The sequence below is a fragment of the Mastomys coucha genome, unplaced genomic scaffold, assembly GCF_008632895.1.
Source record: "Mastomys coucha isolate ucsf_1 unplaced genomic scaffold, UCSF_Mcou_1 pScaffold12, whole genome shotgun sequence".
NCBI classification, from domain to species: Eukaryota; Metazoa; Chordata; class Mammalia; order Rodentia; family Muridae; genus Mastomys; species Mastomys coucha.
In genome coordinates, this window is record NW_022196894.1 from 92,102,387 (window position 1) to 92,122,194 (window position 19,808).

Consider the following 19,808-nt stretch of genomic DNA (forward strand, 5'->3'; position numbering starts at 1 on the left):
TTTTTTTTTTCTTTTTCTTCATTTCTCTCTTTTTCTGCTGGTGGACAAGGACTCACTGCTCTACCCTCCACAAGCGGCTGGATGCTCCGCAGGCCAACGCTGCTGATCGGAGCATTTGTAAGCAGATTCGAGTCTCTCCTATATCATTTTCCCAACTCGCCTCCCTTTGCTCTGGGAAACGATGATGGTATGGACCGGACACAAGAAATTGGATAAGCTCGGTCACTGCGGTTAAGAGAAAAGGGATTATTTCAAAAGTGGCGGGCCGGCCTGATTGTAACATTTCAGGATTTAAAAGCGCTACAGCGAGCAATTGTCACCGGGCCTCAGCTCTCCCGCGGACTCCGGGTTTGTAGGAAATAGCGGCCTGCTGGGTGGACACGCTCCAGTATGTGACGGGCGTCTGGGTCAGGCACCGCAGAGAATCAGGTCTGGGGTCTGCGGCCGGGTCCGAGGGATTCTGACATTGTCAGAAAGCACCGGGCTCCGAGGCCTGTTGTCTCCAAGACCTCCGGGTTTTAGGGCTGGAAGTGCAGAGCAGGCCTCTTGGAAAGCCAGCGCCGCGGAAGGAAAACCGGGATTTGGAGAGTAGTTGCTCCGGTGGCGACAGGTGTCCCTCGGCCACAGGGCTGTTGAGAGGGGCGCTGCACCCGAAATCGGTAAGCCCCCTCTGCGGCTGCCCCCCACAAGCCTGTGTTTACTTTGTCGGAGTCTTAGCTGAATTTTCCTCCACCACAGCGGTTAAGCTCGGCTGTCTTGTCCGCGGGTGCAGCCTCCAGTCCTGGAGGGCCGGGTGTAAGCGCCGCCGGCGGACTCGGAGCACCGGGAGCTGAGGTGGCCAGAGGCGGGGGCTCGGCCTCTGCCCCCAGGCCCGCCTCGGGAGAGCGCTGCTTCGGCACCCAGCGATCCTAAAGTCTACCCCGCTGGGCCCAAGGAACGTCCCTCAGGATTTCTCTCCTTGTGCAGAAAGTTCTTGGTCCTCTCGGGCTGCCGTCGGGACGCCTTGGTCTGAGAAGCAGAGGTGATTTTCTGCTAGCTGAAGTTTCAGTGAAAAGTTAAAATAATGAGTTGGGTTTTAAAAAGCAGCTTTCCCTTGGTCTCCTTTCCACCGGGAAGAGTGGTGTTAGTTGATGTTCTGCAAGGAGCCTTCGTATCCGCTTGCTACAAAATAGGCGTGGAGATCAGGCCTCCTGCCTCATCCAGCCATACTGGGTTTTAAAAATAGAAATTATCAAAAGAGTAAATGGTATATTGTCAGTTAATTCAAACAAACCAGAGATTAGCTGGCAGGAGAAGACTGGGGGTAAAGGACTAACTAAGTTATTCTTGTTTGGGAGCTGGCCAGCAAAGACTACTAAAAACCGGGACACTGTTGTGTGCAGCACAGTAGTCATTTAAATCCGCTCCCAGTGGGGCGTGCATGAGAAGGCCCTTGGCTGCGGTCTGGGTTCCTGCGGGACTAGGTCCTCTGTGGACACTGCCCTGAGCAAGTGCTCCCACTGCACTGCTCAGACACTGCCCAGTTGGGGGGCCACCTTCATAGACCGTGACTCTAAAGGCTGATACTCCTTGAAGGGGTCAACCTAGTACCAGTTAGCTCTAGAAATGGCTCTGAATAATGGCCAGCATAAGGAAGGAAGCAATTCTCTAACTCAGATACCCCTTTCTAGCAATGCTGCCACAGGAACGCAGTTAGAAAAAGGGTAGCCTATGGTGTAGCCTCTGGTGTATGGAGTTTGCCGCCCACTTACTCCGTGGGACACCGGCTCTCACACAGGCTTTGTCTTTTGTCTTGTGTTAAGCAAACAATGCACTCCCCTCTCCAGAGGCGTCTTCTTGTAGTTGATTTAACCTGTTTGGGGGGGAACCAGGGTCTGCTGAGAACTGCTACATTGAAGTCAAATCAAAACCATGGCTCTCAGGGGGCTTGGTGACCAGGGCAGTACTGGACGCCAGCAGGATCTTTAGATCAGTTCTCTCACACAAGTTGAAAAGATTCTGAGCAAGAATCTACCCACCAAATACAATGTTGTCTTGAGCAAGAGTGTTTACTGGGTAAAGAAGAATCTAGAAGACCAGCTTGGGGCTTTGGAAGTGGGAAGAATGAAGTGCCGTGGAGTGCCTCAGAGCACTGGGTCTCTGTGAGTGCTGCAGCCCTTTCATGCAGCTCCTCATGCTGTGGTGGACCCCAACCGTGAAATTATTTTAGTTGCTACTTTATAACTGTAATTTTGATACTGTTATAAATTGTGACCCACAAGTGAAGACCTGCTACTGCTGCTGCTGCTGCTGCTGCTGCAGGAGAACCCTTCCCAGCTGGGGAATGTGAAGCCAAGGGCGGACAAGCCATCCATCCAGCTTATGCTGTAACTGCGTGGCAGGCAATGATGGGTTCCTATACTCCAGCAGTACAGAGACCAAGAGAAAGAGAAACTGGAAAGGTCAGGCAGAGAGAGGTGCCCTGCAGCTTGTGGAAAGCCTCCAGTGTTTCCAGGGGCTTGAAGGCCGTTCTGCCTTTTGTAAAACAGGCCAGTTGAATACTCTGTATTTGGTGTGGATGCAAGTGAGAAAAAGCAGAGGAATCTTGCAACAGAAACAAAACCACTTCGTTGTTATACCCAGAAACACCTGAATGGCAAGGAGCAACTGACTAAAGATCCTCTCCTTTTTACCTCTCTGTTTTCTTTACAGTGCTAACCTGATATGAGTGTATGTGTGTGTGTGTGGGGGGGGTATCTCTGCAAGGCTGGCTTTGTGCACACTTCAGGGGGTGCTTGAGGGTGGGTAAACTGTGCTGTACTGTGCTGAGTAATGTGGCCCAGCTTCTGGAGGAGCTTTTAAATAGGTGACAGATATAGGTGGCTAGTTTTTATAAGCCAGAGCCACCCCTGCTGTAGATTCCACCAATCCACCTCCTCTAGGAGAACCCCGAATAAGTTTCCCATTAGTCGGTAAGCATGCTTCCTCTGGACCCTGGCAGGAGATACTGGCCCAAGGCTAGGCTCAAAACCTGGGAGTCTTGATTCCTGCCTTCTTTTCATGTGGGAATGGGAGATGGCATAGGTGCCTATCCAAATGTACTTAAGAGAAAGCAACACACACACACACACACACACACACACACACACACACACACACGGAAGTGGAGGTTGTTAAGGTCTGAATTTTACCAACAACTGGATTCTTTGGAGTTTAAATTCAGTTGTACACACACACCCTCCCCTCTGTGAAAATATCCCACAGGCACTGGACTTAGGTCATGCTTCCTCCGATCAAAATTATTTGATTTCAAGACCTTCTGTGAACACTCTCATCTGTCTTTACAACCATTTCTTTATTTGCACTTTGAGGCCTGAAGCTCTCGGAGTGGAGTTCTTGCAGCCCTGCCTGCTATGCAGCCCCTGGCTTTGGAGCGGGAGACACAGTCTGGCACTGCAGACTATAAACTTGGGGTGGGAGTGCAGCTTACAGAAAGAGAGCTTCTCCCATAGGCTCTGGGCTCTGCCAGGTAGCTTTCTTCTGGGCACCACTGGTGGGTATCACACTTAAAATAGGGCTAAGTATTTTATTCAGCCTTGGAGGTTGCTATCTCAGGGGCCTTTGGCCCTGGGGTGAGGGAGTGTGGTGGGACGCCCGAAGCTTGAAGCCAACCCCTTCCTTGTCCCACCGACCCAGTAGGAGGGCTCCTTGTGGCATCCCTACTCACTTTTAAACCCTAAACCTGTCTCTTGGCCTGCTGATTTGAAATGGGGACGGGTGCCAGGAAAGGAGACCTGGGAGAGAGCAGACTCTGAGGTAGGGGCACTGGTGCTCCAGAGGAGAGCGAGCAGCTGTGCTCTCTCCAGGGGAACAGCCAGAGGACCAGATTTCAAGTCTCAACTTTATAACCTTGCAGAGGCTGTACCCCTGGCGGCCACCAAGCCCTATCCAGGGCAAAGATTGTGTGTGTGGGTGAGGGGTGGTGGTGGTGGTGGTGTGCAGATCCATGTGGTAGATACTGTGAGGGTACTGGGATTAGATGACTCCTGTAGCAGACCTATGTGAAGAAAATCAAGCGGCTGGCTCCTCACCCCAGTCCAACAGTCCCTGTTCCAACAGGCTTGATTTGCATTCTGGACAGTCTCAGTGGTCCAGAACCAGCCTTCTCCAGGAACATGCCCTCTTCCCCATGCTACACGAGTGCTATTTGGGTGAGGGAAGGCCGGCACCATAGAAGGGAGGACCAGAGGCCATTGGACGCAGTGATGCTTTAGAAGCCGTCATCCAGGCGCTCCCCACCTTGGTTCTCCCTAACGTAGTCCCAAGAAGATGAGGTTTAGCCTTCAGCGGGTTAGAGGTCTTGGGCTGACCTGAAGGTCAAGATTTATGAGATGTCTTAAACACCAGGGGTGAGGTGGGGGTTTAGGGGAGCAGGAGGCCAGATCTCTGAGGTAGAGAGGCGGCTCTCTTTTATACTTTCTTCTTTCTTTGTCAGGGTAGGGGCCAGACAGTCCCCTCTATAGAAGGAGGGAGGAATTAATTCCATTAACTCTCACAAGACCTTTATGGAGAGCCCCTATGTCACCACTTTTTAGTGGTGAGGGGTAAGAGAGAGTGGATGTGGAGCCCTACTGTGTTCACTGGGCGCCCAGCCCTTAATTTGATCAGGACCAGTCTCGGCTTCCTGGTCAGAAGGAGCCTGCTTGTTGGTCCAGTGGTGTGTGCAGTCCTAGGGTCCAGAGTTGCAGGTGGGCAGCCAGCCTCCCAGAGGTTGTTCTTTTGAGGTTCAGTGCTTGTGGTTTGTGGTTTGCATCTGGAGGTACCCCAAGAGCCTGCCTGAAACCCTCATACTTGCTCATGAGTCCTGTGTTGAACAACTGACCAAAGGGCCAAAAGAGGAGGGACTATATTTGACTTCTTGATGTCGGTGGTCTGCTGCGCTTTAACTGAAGGGCAGGCAATATGGAGCCAAGTGCTGACTCCAGGGTATCAGAGTAAGCCACTAGAAATAGGCGTGTGGGCTTGGCTCCCTCCCCAGTGGTCTCAGAAAGTTCTTCCTGGGGTCTCTCCATGCAACCTGGCCTTCTACCTGGCTTCTCCTGGAGAGGGCAGCTATTGGGTTCCCTCAGCTATTGAGGAACCCAATCTTAAGATTGAGAAGCTGCAGGTGAGGGTGGGGCTTTGTGATCCCTTCCTGGGGAGGAGCAGGTTTGGGGTCTAGTGACTAACTGAACCCTGGGGCACCTCCACTTTTCAAATGAATACATAAATCCCTTGGTTGGGTCTAAATCAGGGCCATTCACCTGGTGCCTCAGTCCTCAGGGGTGTTCTATCATTTTCCAGGACCCAGACTCTTCTTTTCATGACAAGCCTTACTTTACTTTACAACCCAGAGGATACTTCTATGGGCTGAGTGGAAAGACCTTTTCCACAGCGGTTCCTAATGGACCGGCTGGCAGAGTCACTACTCCAGGATGAGGTGACTGGGGCTGGGGTGGGTGGTGTGGAAGAATTGTCCGGTGCAGCACACATACCTCCTGCCAGATCCAAAAGAGGCACGTTTTTGAGAAGTTACAGGAAAAGAATAGTGAGGTACAAAAACATCTGGGTATTTGAATTATACCGAAAAGAGTCTTATGTGTCCTCGGCTCCGCTGCTGTGGGGACATGACCTTCCAGGGGTCTTCCAGGAAGTGGGACAGAGGCTGCTGGGGGCAGAGCATTCTGAAATGGTTAGAGTCCCAGGAAGACTCTGGGAAAAGTCAGAAACGTTGAGGAGAAAGAGAAGAACCTTGCATAGTCAGGGCTGGCTCTCTGGCCAAAGGACCACCCAAACCCAGGAAGGCAGGGAGGTGGGAGAGGGCAGTCGCCAGGGCACATCTGTCCATTTTCAGAAATTAAGCTTTCTGGATCCTTACTAAATTCATTCTTCTCTGTGAACCTCTGGAGATTTTATACTTCGGTTCTTCCTGTTGTTGTTTCAATGGGGAATAAAGATCCCATACCCCAGCTGTCCTCTCCACAAAACAAAGTACCTAGCCTGAAGCAAACAGTGCTCTGGGGGGAGCCATGCTTGGAGGGGAGCTGATAGGAACCACCCTTGCACCCTTGCTCATAGGTGGAGGCAGAGGGGCCAGGGATAATGAGTTACACCTTTGCCTGACATCTGAGGATATGTGTAAATAGCCACTTCTGCCTAGGGGCAGAAATTAGAGGTTACCCCCTTTTTAGTTCCCAGGAAGCCTTCAAGGACCGTTTTCTATTTCCTAGGTTGGAGGATGAGAGGCCACACGTCAGCAGTGACTCTTAAGGAACCCACTTAAAGTTGTCCATATTGAGGGGCTTTGTAGCCACAAGGTTTGCTAAGCAGGCCAGAGTGCCTGCTTAGAGTGTCCAGCCTCATCAAGATGCCCCTGACCTGTGGCCCCACATTTAAGGCATGCGGTTAAGTAGAGATTTGGCCTAGCCTGCAGTTCTCCAGAGGACGCCCCAGCTGGGCTCTGTTTGGGTGAGGGGCGAAGGCTCCAGCTCAGAGCTCCCGGCTGAGGCTCTGGTCACCAGCTTCCAAAGAGGACAGAGGAAAGCCTTGGTCGCCCTCAGCGGCCAACCCTGGGGCATGAGCGGCCGACCCTGGGGCATGGGGAGAGGGCCTAGCTCTCTTTTCCCACGTGCACTCTGGGGTGGAGGGGAGATGGCAGGAAGCCCCAGTTCTTGAAGGGTCCCCTGAAGGTGGAGGGGATGGGGAGAACAGACAAGTGCCCAGAAAAGTCAACCAAGTGAGCCTGGAACTCTGGGATTGAAAAGGACCAGGTTCTGGGAGAAACTGTAAGCGCCCAGTAGGCAGGGTCACAGGACCTGGCGATCTTTGTGGGCAGATCCTCAGGGGGAGTATTTACAGGTCAAATCGATACCCACATTTGGCTTCCAGGATGGCCAATTTTAAAAAGATTAGATTACGTTGTGACATTTCAAATAAAACAGCAATTTCAGAACCATGAACATGTGAGCGACCCTCGGGAACAAAGAACCCAACGGGCTTGGCAAACACAGGAGAGGGAGACCCCAGAATTGGGGACCCGACGGAAGTTTGTCCTAGGGTTTTTGTTGTTGTCTTGTGTGTGTGTGTGTTTGCCTTGTACGTGTCCGTGAGTGTATGTATTCCTGTTTTGAGATGAGATTTCTCTGTGGCCCTAGTTATCTGAACTCACTCTTGGACCAACCTGGTCTCGAACTCAGAGATCCTCCTGCCTTTGTCTCCCCCATCTTAGTGCTAGGATTAAAGGCATGCTATACCTCCCCCGCTGTGGGCCTTCCGGGTTTTAAGTCCCCATATAGCAGCATCATTGGCATCATCAAGGACGCAGAGGGGCACAGGCTGGAGCTGAGGGCGCACAGGCTCTGGGTGGGTAGATTTCCACATGCCTGGCCTGGAGCCCTGGCATCTATGGGTGCTGCAATTAAATTATTTGCTTTATTCCCTTGTCTCAGGTCTAGGAGACGCATGGGGACAGCCGAGCAGAACAGGGCCTCTGGACAGCGTGGCCAAGGAGCTGGGATCCCATTTACTGCAGGTAGAGCCAAGGGACGAGTGTCCTCGCCCTCAGACGTGAGAAGGGTTCCCCCGCAGTGCCTCCAGACCGCAGAGGTGGGGTGACAAGGGGACCAGGAACCGGGGCGGAGGGATCTGGGGTGCCTCTGGTCCAAGAAGATCAGCAGCCAGGCATGAATCTAAAAAATCCAGAGTGCAGTGTCAGGCCAGCGCTATCCACACCCTGTACCCGGACACACGACGCCCGGAGAGGGACTAAGTCCTTGTCACTTTTGCTTCACTCGCTCGGTTACAGACCTAGACCGGTCACTGTCGGGGAGACAGAGCTGGATTGATGGCTCTCGGGCTTTGTGGGAGTTGGGGTGGCCAAGCAGAATGTGAATCCTCAACTCTACTTGCTCGGAAAGCCCACCCAAGCTCGCTTCTTTTCAAAACCTTTTCAAACCTCGCTGTACTCCCCAGAGCTCCCCATTTTATTCTGAGAGGGAAATTGAAGACATGAGAGCTGTAAATAACATCCACGAGGTGAGACCAGAATTGGTCCAGTTCTGTGGCCCACATTAATAACTCATATATGGGGTGTCCTCAGGCATTGGCCTCTCCCAGCCTCTATCACTCTCCACTTCATGCGTCCTGGTTGTAGCTGGGCAGCTCTGGCGCCCCCAGCTTACTTCCACATCAGCTGGGGTAGCTGAGGACAGCGCCGCCTCCCTCGCATCTCAAATGCTGGCCTCAGAATCCCATCAACGTGCGATTCATTCCTTGTACTCCTGTCATTTGTCTGTGCCACTGATGGCTATTTTGCATTTCCTTCCTCTATTTTGTGTTTTCTTAAAAAAAAAAAAAATCGCAGAAAGCCTTAATGGCTTAGGTGGGAGAATCAGCGACCAGCAAGCAACAACACAGTCCCCCAGATCTTTGAAAAGCTTTGTCACAAACCCCGGGTGTAGCCTTTGAACTGCACATCCTGGGGGCGTGTATTTGGAGCTTTAGTAGCTGCGGTGTAGGGTGGTAGTCGGGAGCCTGCACACTGCACGGTCCTCAGTTGGTGACACTCCACACTTCCTTTGATAACAGGTTTTTGTTTGTTTGTTTTTAAGCTACTGCTGGCAATTCTCAATTTTTAATCGTAACTTTTAAAATTTCCTCTCATTTCCTTAGATACAGTGAGAGATCCTTTTGTTATTTCATAAACGAATTTCCAGTCCAGCATTCAGATTAAAATGTCAGAAATTGATTTTTGGTTTTCATATTTGAAATGTTACCGATTCCGTTAGGAAAAATACAGCATGGCTGATTTAAAAACGGAGAAACTTTTTTGAAAGTGAGTTTTACCCGTATTATAATGAAGGAAATGATAGGTTAGAAAGGCAAAGGCTTTTGGTAGCAATCTTTGATACAGCAGAAACTTAAGGATATCTTTACACCTTATTTTTCCTTCACTCTTTTGACCATCCCGCCCCTTTAAAGTTTTTTTTTTTTTTTTGAAACCTAACAGTAATCTGGTTTCAATTACATGCTGTAAAAATAGAATTCGTAGCCAGAAATTAATTTGGGATATTTTTATGGGTGCACAATTGAGAGTTGTATGGCTCTTAGCAACTTTATTGCTAAAGTTCCTGATTTTAAAATATGAATGAGTAAATGCAGTATTAATTCTTTTCCTTGATGGGGGGTTGTTATTCACTTTCTTCTCTGGATCGCCTTTTACAATCTCACGTTATTTCTGGAAGGTTAGCCAACTCAGGCAGAAATCAGAATTTCTTTGGGTTTGTTTGCATTTTCAGAAGTCAGTACTCTTTCCCTCTTGACTTTGGCAAAGGTCATTTTGATCTCTTTCAAAGTCTAAATGCTTGATTCTGTAGACACGGTCTGGTAGGATAATCGAACATTTTGTTTTATTTACTAGGGAATGGCAATGGTAGGAATTTATTATTCTAACGGTACTTAAGGGTAACTAGACAACTGTGGCAAATAAAGGATTGGTCCTAGTGGTACAAACCACTGCCAATTCCCACATTAAGTGGACTGTGGAGCGGTAGATGCTCCCTTAAGAACCATAGAATGCCGGATTCAGATTCGTTCTAAGTGCTAAATAAGGCCAAACAATAAGGCCATGTCGTTCAAGCCCAAGCCGAGCGGTTAGGACTTCTCAGATGTTTTGCACGGTCTCTGTACTGTGGATGTGAGATTATTTTAAAAATGTGTTGAAAGCATTTAAGAGCCTGGCTCGGGAATCAGCTCTGAGCGTGGATCCCTGCAGTCCTTATGACCCTGGGCTTAGTCTCTCACTAACAAATATGCACACTTATAGTTTTGTCTCAGGGCCCCAGGCATGCTAAGCAAACACCTCCCCTCAAAGTAATTACACCCCCCCCCCAAGCCCTTCTCATTTTAATAGAATCCTCCAGTCCAGAGTCTTCTGGTTGCTGGATTCACCGCAAGATGTCTAACTGCAGTCTCTCACATTGCTTCTTTCTCTTTACAGACTCTAGATGGATTTGTGTTTGTGGTGGCCTCTGATGGCAAAATCATGTACATATCTGAGACCGCTTCTGTCCATTTAGGCTTGTCCCAGGTAGGTACTGTCTGATTCTATGGACAACCTGCTTATGTATGCTTTTATGAATGAGCATAATCTATACTTGTGAAGTCCCCTCGACTTACACTTTATTTTTACTTTCTTTTTCCTTTGAGGTTAATGTCAGTACATCTCAGCTGCCTGTTCCAAGGTCACTTTTTACAGTCTTTTTAAAATCAGATTTCTTGATCTGTCTCTTAGTAATGTGAGGTGGTACCAAAAAGAGCTTTCCTAAGGGGGACCTTTCTGTCCATGTTCACTGTCTGCCTGTGGTATCAGGCATTGCTGTGGAAGAAGAGGCAAGCTCTCTTTCAACCTGCATTTTGTGTAGCATGTACCCTGGGGAGGTTAGAAGGGCAGGGTGGGTTCATGGGTTGTTCCGATGGAATTCAAGGTCATTTTTCCTGAGTTTTGTTTTTGTTTTTGCTTTGTTTTTTGTTTTTGTTTTCCCAGTTCGATGGTTGCTTCAGTGAGCATTTTACACTCTGTGACAGAAAGTCATAAATTCAGAACACTACTGTTTGCAAGGTTCTGACTTCTTCAGAACTTTTCCATAGTGCCATTCCTTAGAAGAGGAGCTAGGCTCAGCTTGTCTGTCCCCAGAGTTTGCTAGGGGCTAAAGACACATCTGGCCAGGGAGAGACTGAAAGGTCACTCACTCTGTTTCACTCCACCAGTGGCTCGTGGTCACAAGACACATTGAAAAAAACCTTGTTCTCTGACCAGTTTCCTGTGTAGCTAGCTAATGTGCCTGACTACTCCGCCCTCGCTGCCTCTCACACCCTGCCTCACTAGGAACACTTTTCCCACATTCCTGTCTGTCTTGTTTTCTTTTGTGACCCACTGGGTTTAACTGGAGGCTTCTGTGTGACTGCTGGCCTGAAGCTACTCACTGGAGCCTGGCGGACTCACACAGGAGTAGACAAGTAAAGGCAAGGACCCTCCTCTCCATGATCAGCAACCAAGAGGTCTGCACTGGGGGGGTTCTGACTTGGTTGATAGGCCCGGTCCGGTCCGTGCAGATCCAGCCCAAAGGCAGTTTATAATGGCAACCACAGCTGCTATGTGCTCTGGATTGCAGTTGTGCGTCATCCAGAAGATGGGTTTGCAGCCTTTCTTCATCTTCTGCCTCTTTCACAGTGCTCTCAGCCCTTAGAGGAGGTAGTGGAAGTGTCCCCGTTTAGAGCTGGAAGTCGATGTTACTTCTTCTCTTGAGCAACCATGAGTCTGAGCAGTCGCACTCACCACCCTCCCAGTGCAAAGAGATGTTTCTCTGACTAAGACTGAAAGGAACATTTGTCTGTGGCTATGAATACGAACATTAGAAGCTCATTTGGGAAGTCACAGTTTTTATATAGGTAGGAACTAAATGTTTCTCTATATGATGAGCTGTCAGTGTTGCCAATGATGGAAGGAAGATATTAGTGATAAATATGGAGAATGGGCTCTGAGAGACACTGAGAGCTCTGAACTGTGGGCTTCTTCCTGTAGTTAAGCAAAATGAGGCTTCTTCCAATTTCTCCTTCTCCCTCCTTCCCTCCCTTTCTCCCTTCCTTCCTTCTTCTCTTCCTCCCTCCCTCTCTCCACTCCCCTCTCCCTTCCCCTCACCCTCCTCTCTTCTTTCTTAAAATACAATCAGCTCTTCTGAATACAATTCACTAAGGCTTAACTCTTGTACCTACTTGACTCATAGGATTGACACACTCGTAAGACTGGAAATACTGTTGACAACATGAGATTTACTAGTCTATAGGGCTGGGAGCAGAGCTCAGAGGTACAGCAGTAAATGCACTAATCCTCAAAATTGGAAAGAAAGAGGGGGAGGCAGGGAGGGAGGGAGGAAGAGAGGGGGAGAGAGAGGGTGGGGAGAGAGGAAGAAAAGGAAAGAGGGAGAGAGGGAGCCTGTATCTATAACCATATTTCTGTGCTTATAGTTCTATGAATTTCTAGATCATCATATGCAGAAACAGTCAGGGCCCTTTAGCTGTACCCAGACTTTTTTTTTATCATATTCTTGATTTGATCTGTGGTCAAATGACCTTGATCATTTGTGATTTTTCACTTTCATTTGTGAGCTGCAAAAACCACTGCAACAAGGTGGTACATAAACAGAAACATTCCATGCCCTTTTAGGCTGCTCAATCAGCAGCTTTTAAAGTAATAAAGTCACTATTGTTGAATATTGAACTTAGATCTGAGCTTCCTAGCAGTCAAAACAAGTCAATTTTACAGATTTCAGTGTCTGGTTAGACAGGCACCTCATGTCCTGGAACCATAGCTTAAATATATAAAGTGAGGCCCCTACCCCTCTCTCAAGGCAGGGCTTGAACAACCATCTTGTCACTTCCTAGCAGTGTCATCTGAGCCCAGGCTAGAGCCTTTGCTGAGTACCTGCTGGGACTGACAGTGTCATCTGAGCCCAGGCTAGAGCCTTTGCTGAGTACCTGCTGGGACTGACAGGTTATTTGGAATGTGGTGGCTCAGCCTAGGTCCTGGGGAGAGCCTAGGGTTATCCACTGCTTCCAGTAGGTGACTTGGTCCACCAGGCAGCGCCTCCTGGTCATTTTTCTCTTTCCATGTGAGAAATAGGATGGATTGACTATGAGCACTCTAATTAAGTCCTGCTTCTGATTAACTCCGCTGAAGGAAAGCTAGGCGACCTCATGAACTGTGTATCACGTTTCCTTTTGATCAGGCCCAGAAATAAAACTTGGTAGCATCACTTTTGAAAGGGGAGAGGGACCACATGCTACTATGTTGCAAGAAGGCTGTAGGGAGATACTCTTTGATTCTGCATCCCCTGAAGAAAGACAGATTAAATAGAGTAAAGCCAAACCAACTGTGTAGGAACAATGGGTTTCTTCCTGATTCCTAAGTGAGGCTGTGAGCCCCAGTCAGCAACATATAGACATAGTAACTCTGCTGCTGCTGCTGCTGCTGGGGATTTCCTTGTTGATGTCTGGGGATTCCTGGTGGGCTGTTTAAATAAGCAACAACAAAATTCCCCACCCCCACCTCAAACCCATCTCCTGCTCATGATTAACACAGAGAGGAGAGAAAGCCAGGCAGATCTGCACTGTATAAAAAAAGAAATATTGCATGTGATACCAAGCCAACTACTCTTTAAAAACATCTTTTGCATGCTGGGCTGTAGTGAGACATACCTTTAATCCCAGCATTCAGATAAGGGCAGGAGAATCTCTAAGTTCTGGGCCAGCCTGGGCTACACTGAGAAACCCTGTCTTAAAAACAACAACAAACATGTTCTGCGTCTTGGAAGTTACTTCTGTAAGTAGCAACTGAAAAATATTCATGTTATTAAAATTATTCACAGATGGTTCTTTTGGGGGGGGGCGGGGAGAGGGGTTGAGACAGAGTTTCTCTGTGTAGCCCTGGCTGTCCTGGAACTCGCTCTGTAGACCTGTAGACCAGGCTGGTCTCGAACTCAGGAATCCGCCTGCCTCTGCCTCCCAAGTGCTGGATTAAAGGCATGTGCCACCATTGCCCGGCTACAGATGGCTCTTTAACAAGATTGCTAGAAATAAAAGCGTTGGGGATGGGGGTGTAGGTCAGTGTTAGGCATGAGGCCTTGAGTTTGAGCCCTGGAACAGCAAAATAAAATGAAGTAGTATTAGAGAGACTTTCTGGAGAAAGCTCAGCGCTTTCCAATGAGTGGCAGCCAGAGTCTTTCATAGATTCTAGTTTCGTGGTGCCATTCTGTGTTCACAGAATGTCCAAGTTACTTACATTCAGTGACGGCATCAGCAGATACTGCTCCTGTGGAGCCACGAGGAGCACGCTGAGCCACAGTTGTGTGAAAGTTCACAGAAAGCTCCCATTAGAATGATCTATTTGAGGTAAAAATAATTCTTCAAGTGTAGGAAGTCCATCTCCATTTAAAGACCATTATTACATTTTAAAAATAAATGTTGGAATAAGAAATCTATTTCTCAGGGATTAATTTGTCCTCTTATTTTGCTTTCCAATTAACAAACAAATGTGATCACCGCTTTCAAATTCTGGTTTAAAAATAATAAAAATAATGAAGGGAAAATAGAGCTGTATGTACGTACATCTTAAGTATCCATATGGCTTAAATCTAACAAAGTTATGTTCCACAATGTCTAGGTAACCAATACTCATTTTCAAAGACGTGGACACATATGTGAACTAGCTGTTTATGGGACGCATAAAGAAAAATGGAATATTTGAGAAGGATGCCAGAGACTGGCTAATAAAAATAGCAGCAATGCTGTTCAGGGGCACAAGACAGAATTCTTTCACTTTGGGGATAAAAGGCAATGACTTATGTTTGTTTACACAGCTCAAACACTGAATCCCAAACCATCTTAATTTAAAATGCTTCATCTGCTACACTCAGCAAAATGCCCAGGCAGAGCCACGCACGTTTCTCAGTGGCCAAGTGACTCTGGAGTGACTCTGCCTCTCCACACAGATCCTTTATCATCAAATTTGTCATATCAGCTTTCTGGGCAGGAAGAAAGTAGTGAGCAAAGCATTAAAAAGCTCTTAGCGGGAGCACCATTGCTTTTGTGGTCAGCAGGATTTTACAGACACTAAAACAGCTCATTGAAGTCCTGTTTTAATAAGGCTGAGGTATGAGATCTGGGGAGTTTTGTTGAGACAAATACATATCTTTAGAGTTACATATATTTTGGGGACTGGGGTAAGATAACTGCATTTCTTTCAGCATTTAAAAGCATGGACATACATATAAAGAAATACAGGAAACACCACGTCAACCATAATTTTGAGTTAAGGTCTCCACTGTTATATATTACTTCATATTTTTTCTATGAAGACATTTCCGTTGTTTAAAGGTTATTGGGGTTCCTAGACAATCCCATTCGTTTTATAATGGGCCCCAGAGCTCAAAAACACCAAGTCCTTCATCCACAATCTTGGATTGCCTTGTACTCCCCCGAAGCTTTGAAAGCAGAGGAAGCAGTTTAGTTAAAGGGCAGGCTGGGCCTTCAGCAGCGGCTCAGGAGACGCTTAGCTGCAGAGATATCACTTGAGTACTGTTTTTTTTTTTGGTTTGTTTGTTTTTTGTTTTCAAACAGAACTTCAACCAAGATTAAATGCTCACTTCGTTCAGAAAAAACGCAAGGGAGGGAGAATAATTAGACAATCTAAAATCCATTGCACTTCTGGTTTGTTTTTAAATAAGCCATTAGAATCAGGGGGTAGAAGCAGACGTGGGGGAGGGAGGGGAGGTATATGGGGTGGTGGACGTGTCAGCGTGCATGTGTGTGCGAGAGTGTGTGTGTGTGTGTGTGAAGGGAAGGAGTTAGTGTTTCAACTGTTGGCTTAGTACAGTGAACCCCCCAGACACCTTCATAGGAAGGTGATGCTCTGGTTTCAAACAGCTGGCTGCAAGGCGACTGGTTAGTCAAACTTTTTAGGAGTTTACAAGAATGTTGCACGAGAAAAATGATTAACTTTTATTCTTATTTTTTAATAAAATCACCTGGCTGGGGGCATGGCTCAGTGGTGAGGGTGCTTCCACCAAAACCGGTGACCTTGCTTTTCAGACAAGTTCAACTCCCGGAACCCATATGGTAGAAGGAGAGAATAAGTTGTTCTGGCCTCCACATGTATGTGCCTTCCCCCAGCACAGGCATAAAACATACACACAAATAAACAAGTAAGCGAGAGTCAACTGTAACTCAAATGTGGTTTTGAATCAGCACTGTATTTTCACAGAGGCAGGTTGTAAAGCCTCAAGTTTAGAGTTTGAGGGTTAAGTAGGTGGCAGGGAGGCGCTCTCTGCTTGGATCCCCACCCCCAGCCATGCTCTTTGTATAATATTGGAAGGAAAGATTTCAGGGATGATGAAAAAAATAGAACTGTGTGTGCTGTCTGTGAGGTAAGGCTTAGAAGTGCGGTTTGTATCAAAAGGGAAAGTGACCTTGCGTCCTAACAAGCTGGAAGAGCTGGCTAAGGAGGATGGGGAGGCAGAGTCGCCTCTCCTTTGCTTCTTGGCCTTGGGGTTGGATGCTAACAAAGCTGTGGGTCCAGGGAAAACTTGTCACTAGGCTGCTTTCTGAGGTGACATAGCCAGATCCCAGGACAGACGATCCTGTGACCCACAGCACTCAGTGCCACTCAGTATCTGAGGGCAGAGACAGCAGCAGCCGCACATCCGCTCTGTTGGCCTGGTTTACTCTCTGCCTGGACTGAGAGGTTCTTACCATCAGAGGACACTTTGTGAGTGAGCTGACTTTCTCCCTACACTGACTGGGCTCTGAGGGCCACTGGCTCTGATAGGGTTAATACCACCATTCCTGGGGCCCCCTAAGTAATACTAGGTATGCTGACTCAACTCTTTGGATTGTAGTTCTAAAAATAAGACCCACCACTACTGCACAGGAGTGTACTCCGGGGCCCTGTCCAGCATGGCTGCTGCCTAGGGTCTGCTGTGGAGTTCCCTGTGGGGTGTGCTTGGTTGTCTAAACGTTGAGATAGCAACCTCAGGAAGCAACTGAACTGCTGCTTCACGCTGTCTAAGCCCCACCCCTCTTCAGGTCACAGGTCATGCGGAGGGACCCAGCCACAAGCTGGGTGTGTCCACAGAGGAAGGTAGTCAGCTTCAACCAGGAAGGCTGTCTTCCTGCAGCCAGGGAGCTCTGGCTGTGCCTAGGGCATGGTTTGGTGCTGACTCAGAAGGGCCTTTGAGAGCTGTATTCCTGCAGCCAGGGAGCTCTGGCTGTGCCTAGGGCATGGTTTCAGAAGGGCCTTTGCCTGAGTGGCATGAGGGTCTTTGTCTGTGGTTCTCAGCTGGTCAGCCTCTGAGTGGACATGGCTCTCCATGGGGTGCAGAACACTCAGGGCAGTGGCTCTCCCGCTGCTCAGTCCCCTTACTTGGCATGTACGTGACAGTAGGACAGAGGCAGCTCTTAGTGTTTTGAGATGGTCCATGTCTGAAGGACACTGTCCAAGCCTCTATCCATGGGTGCTGCTCCACCCTTCAGTTTGCCCACCATCCTGGGTACCTTGTCCACTTAGGGCACACTGGAAACCCAAGCCTGTGCCCTTGGCTTTTTCAGGGGTGAGGATTAGGGGCACAGTCCAGAGCTCTGCAAAAAGGAGTTCATTTCCACCTTTGCATTTGGCCAAGGTGTGAGCTGCAAGGAGAGACCAGAGTCCTGTCCCCGCATGACGTGAGCCTGTGGCACACCTGGTCTGTCTTCTCTCCCCTTGCCCCCACCCACTCTGGAGAGACCTATGACATGTCTGATCCTTCCGTCCCCTTCAGGTGGAGCTCACAGGCAACAGTATTTATGAATACATACATCCTTCGGATCACGATGAGATGACAGCTGTCCTTACGGCCCACCCACCACTCCACCATCACCTGCTCCAAGGTTCGTCCTCCACAGCACAGGAAACCAGGGGAGAGGGTTTGCTTCGGCTCCCTACACCTCCCAGTGTAGGTTTGGGTTGGATTAACAGCAGCTGCTCTTGTGCCTCCTTGGGGCTGGCTGTTTGCTTGCGCTGGTGTGGATCAAGCCCAGGACTGCACTTACAGGCTGAATGCTCATCTTTGTCTCCCACCTGCCCCTGTGTTTTCAGCGGACAGTTATGGAGTCCCTACTATGTGCCTTAAGTTGTTCAGCATTGGCTCGCAGGCTGTTCTCCTCACATGCTCCTGGTTCCGAATCCCAGCGCGGCCTGTTGCGAGCCTAGGCCTGCCTGCTTCTTCTGAGGACAGGACCAGGAGCTGGGGAATGTTGGATACCAGGGGGAATTATAGCCATGTAATTTTGCATTTCATCTGCACATGATTGAAGGCATTGGACCATGCTGTGATCATTAGAACTTTGGCTTTGTTGCCACAGACATCATGGATATTTAAAAAGATGTGTGCAGTGGCTACTTGGAAACTTCCTGAGTGTTGAGGCCCATGGCTGAACTGTAATTTAACACAGTAAATAGGCAGGTACTCATATTCATATTGCTATGTCTAAATATGTTGGTAATTCTTTACCCACATAGCTGGTTTCCTTTTGTAATCTATTTTTGGCATGTGGACCTTAGGTTGTGTACCATGGCACAGATTGGTTTAAAACCCTGGCTATCACACATACAACTCCTTAAATTACAGTCATGAGGAGTACTAGGAAGACACGGTGTATTCCTGAGGCCCCAGCCTTTCAGCTCTCCCTGGCAGTCCTGGGAGGCATACTGACTAGTGGGTCTTCTGTGTACCTGGGGCTGCAGTTAACAGTGTGAGGGATGGAAGGAAGGAAAGGCCAGTGGATGGCACAGCAGGTTAAAGGCTGAGCCCTGGAAAGAAGGACTTGGGGAAGGTGTTCCAAAGTGACAGTCATCTTACCAAACTATGGTGTTTCAGAACCCACCACCTAGCTGCCAGGGGGCAAATGTGTCTGTCTCCCTCTGCAAGGGACAGGGGCTAAGTTGTGCCTGGCATTTGCTATCTACTTCCTTAAAGGAAGTTAGATGCTTCTGGGCCTTTTCAAGAGCCACCTTAGCACCCAGTTCCTCTGTGGCCTGGGAAAAGCTCTGTCAGGCCGACCCATCGGTTTCCAAGGTTCTTGCTATGCTCCTGGTGCTGAAACTGTACCGGGATGATCCCAGGCTCTTACCTTCCCCACGTACTTTGGTTGTCAGCAGGGCTCTCTGGGTCAGGCAGGGTCTGGCTGTGGGTGAGGCTGTTGTGTCTACCCTGGGGATTTGCGGATGCAAGGTTGGAGATTGTTGGGGAGGCAAGCAGAGCGGTTCCTGTCTAACAGCACCTCTGCTTTCAGAGTACGAGATAGAGCGGTCTTTCTTTCTCCGAATGAAGTGCGTCTTGGCAAAAAGAAACGCAGGCCTGACATGCAGTGGATACAAGGTACACCAGGTTTCTGGTGGGAACAGGAAAGGCTGGCCGGGGGCTTCACTGTGTGTCTTATATTCTGCTTCACACTTGAGGCCGGAGAGAGGATGGGGGAAGCCACCATGTCCCCTCTGCCAGGACAGAAGTCTTGAACAAGGCTCAGGGTGGATTATGAGCCCAAAGACCTGGCACTGTACACAGATGTTTCAGGCTGGTTGGATTTTATCATATAAGACCAGGATTGCTGGGGCTTAGCATAGATTTTCATCCCCTCGTCTAAGAGTTCCACTTTACACACCACAGATCGGCTCTGCTGGACCAGCTGCCCCTGTGTTTGTTGAGCATCCTGGGCAGGGTGGCATAAAAGCAGTGAGCGGTTGCTCCACAGAGATGTTGCTCTGACTACCGGAATGCTGAGAAGAGGGTGTTTCACAATAACCACCGAGGCCCTTTCTGTGGTACTACATCCATCTGGCCACTCTGGCCTTCTGAAGGGACTGATGCTGGCCTTGTTTCATCCTCAAGCATGGGAGGGAAAGGGAGAAGGGATGGTGTGCCAAGCTAAGTGGCACAGCTGAGCCGAGCCGTCTTAGCCTAGCCCTGGTTGAATTTCCCTGCCAGACAGGGTCACTTACTGAGGTTAATTAGCAAGCTAAGAGCAGATCAACTACATGACTAGTTGGCAATAGTAGGGCTTCAGAATTAGAGACAGGAATTTCCAGGTAGGAGGGTAGGCTGGGGACTATCTACCAGGGTTCCCTGCAGGAGTCTCTTGGGCTGTTTTTCTCGGGGTGAGGGTGGGGTGGAGAGGGGAGGGAGCTGGAGGCCACTGAGCAG

At 48.8% G+C, this 19,808-nt stretch overlaps 1 protein-coding gene across 2 annotated transcripts in view; it reads left to right on the forward strand.

Moving 5' to 3' along the window:
* Positions 1–19,808, forward strand: part of Sim2 (SIM bHLH transcription factor 2) — a 40,826-nt gene that overhangs the window by 1,336 nt on the left and 19,682 nt on the right. For both annotated transcript variants that reach the window (XM_031364483.1, XM_031364482.1), the window contains exons 2-5: positions 7,467–7,549; positions 10,016–10,105; positions 17,388–17,496; positions 18,901–18,986. In XM_031364483.1, the coding sequence (XP_031220343.1) occupies positions 7,467–7,549; positions 10,016–10,105; positions 17,388–17,496; positions 18,901–18,986 (368 nt within the window). The remainder of the gene's footprint in view (positions 1–7,466; positions 7,550–10,015; positions 10,106–17,387; positions 17,497–18,900; positions 18,987–19,808) is intronic.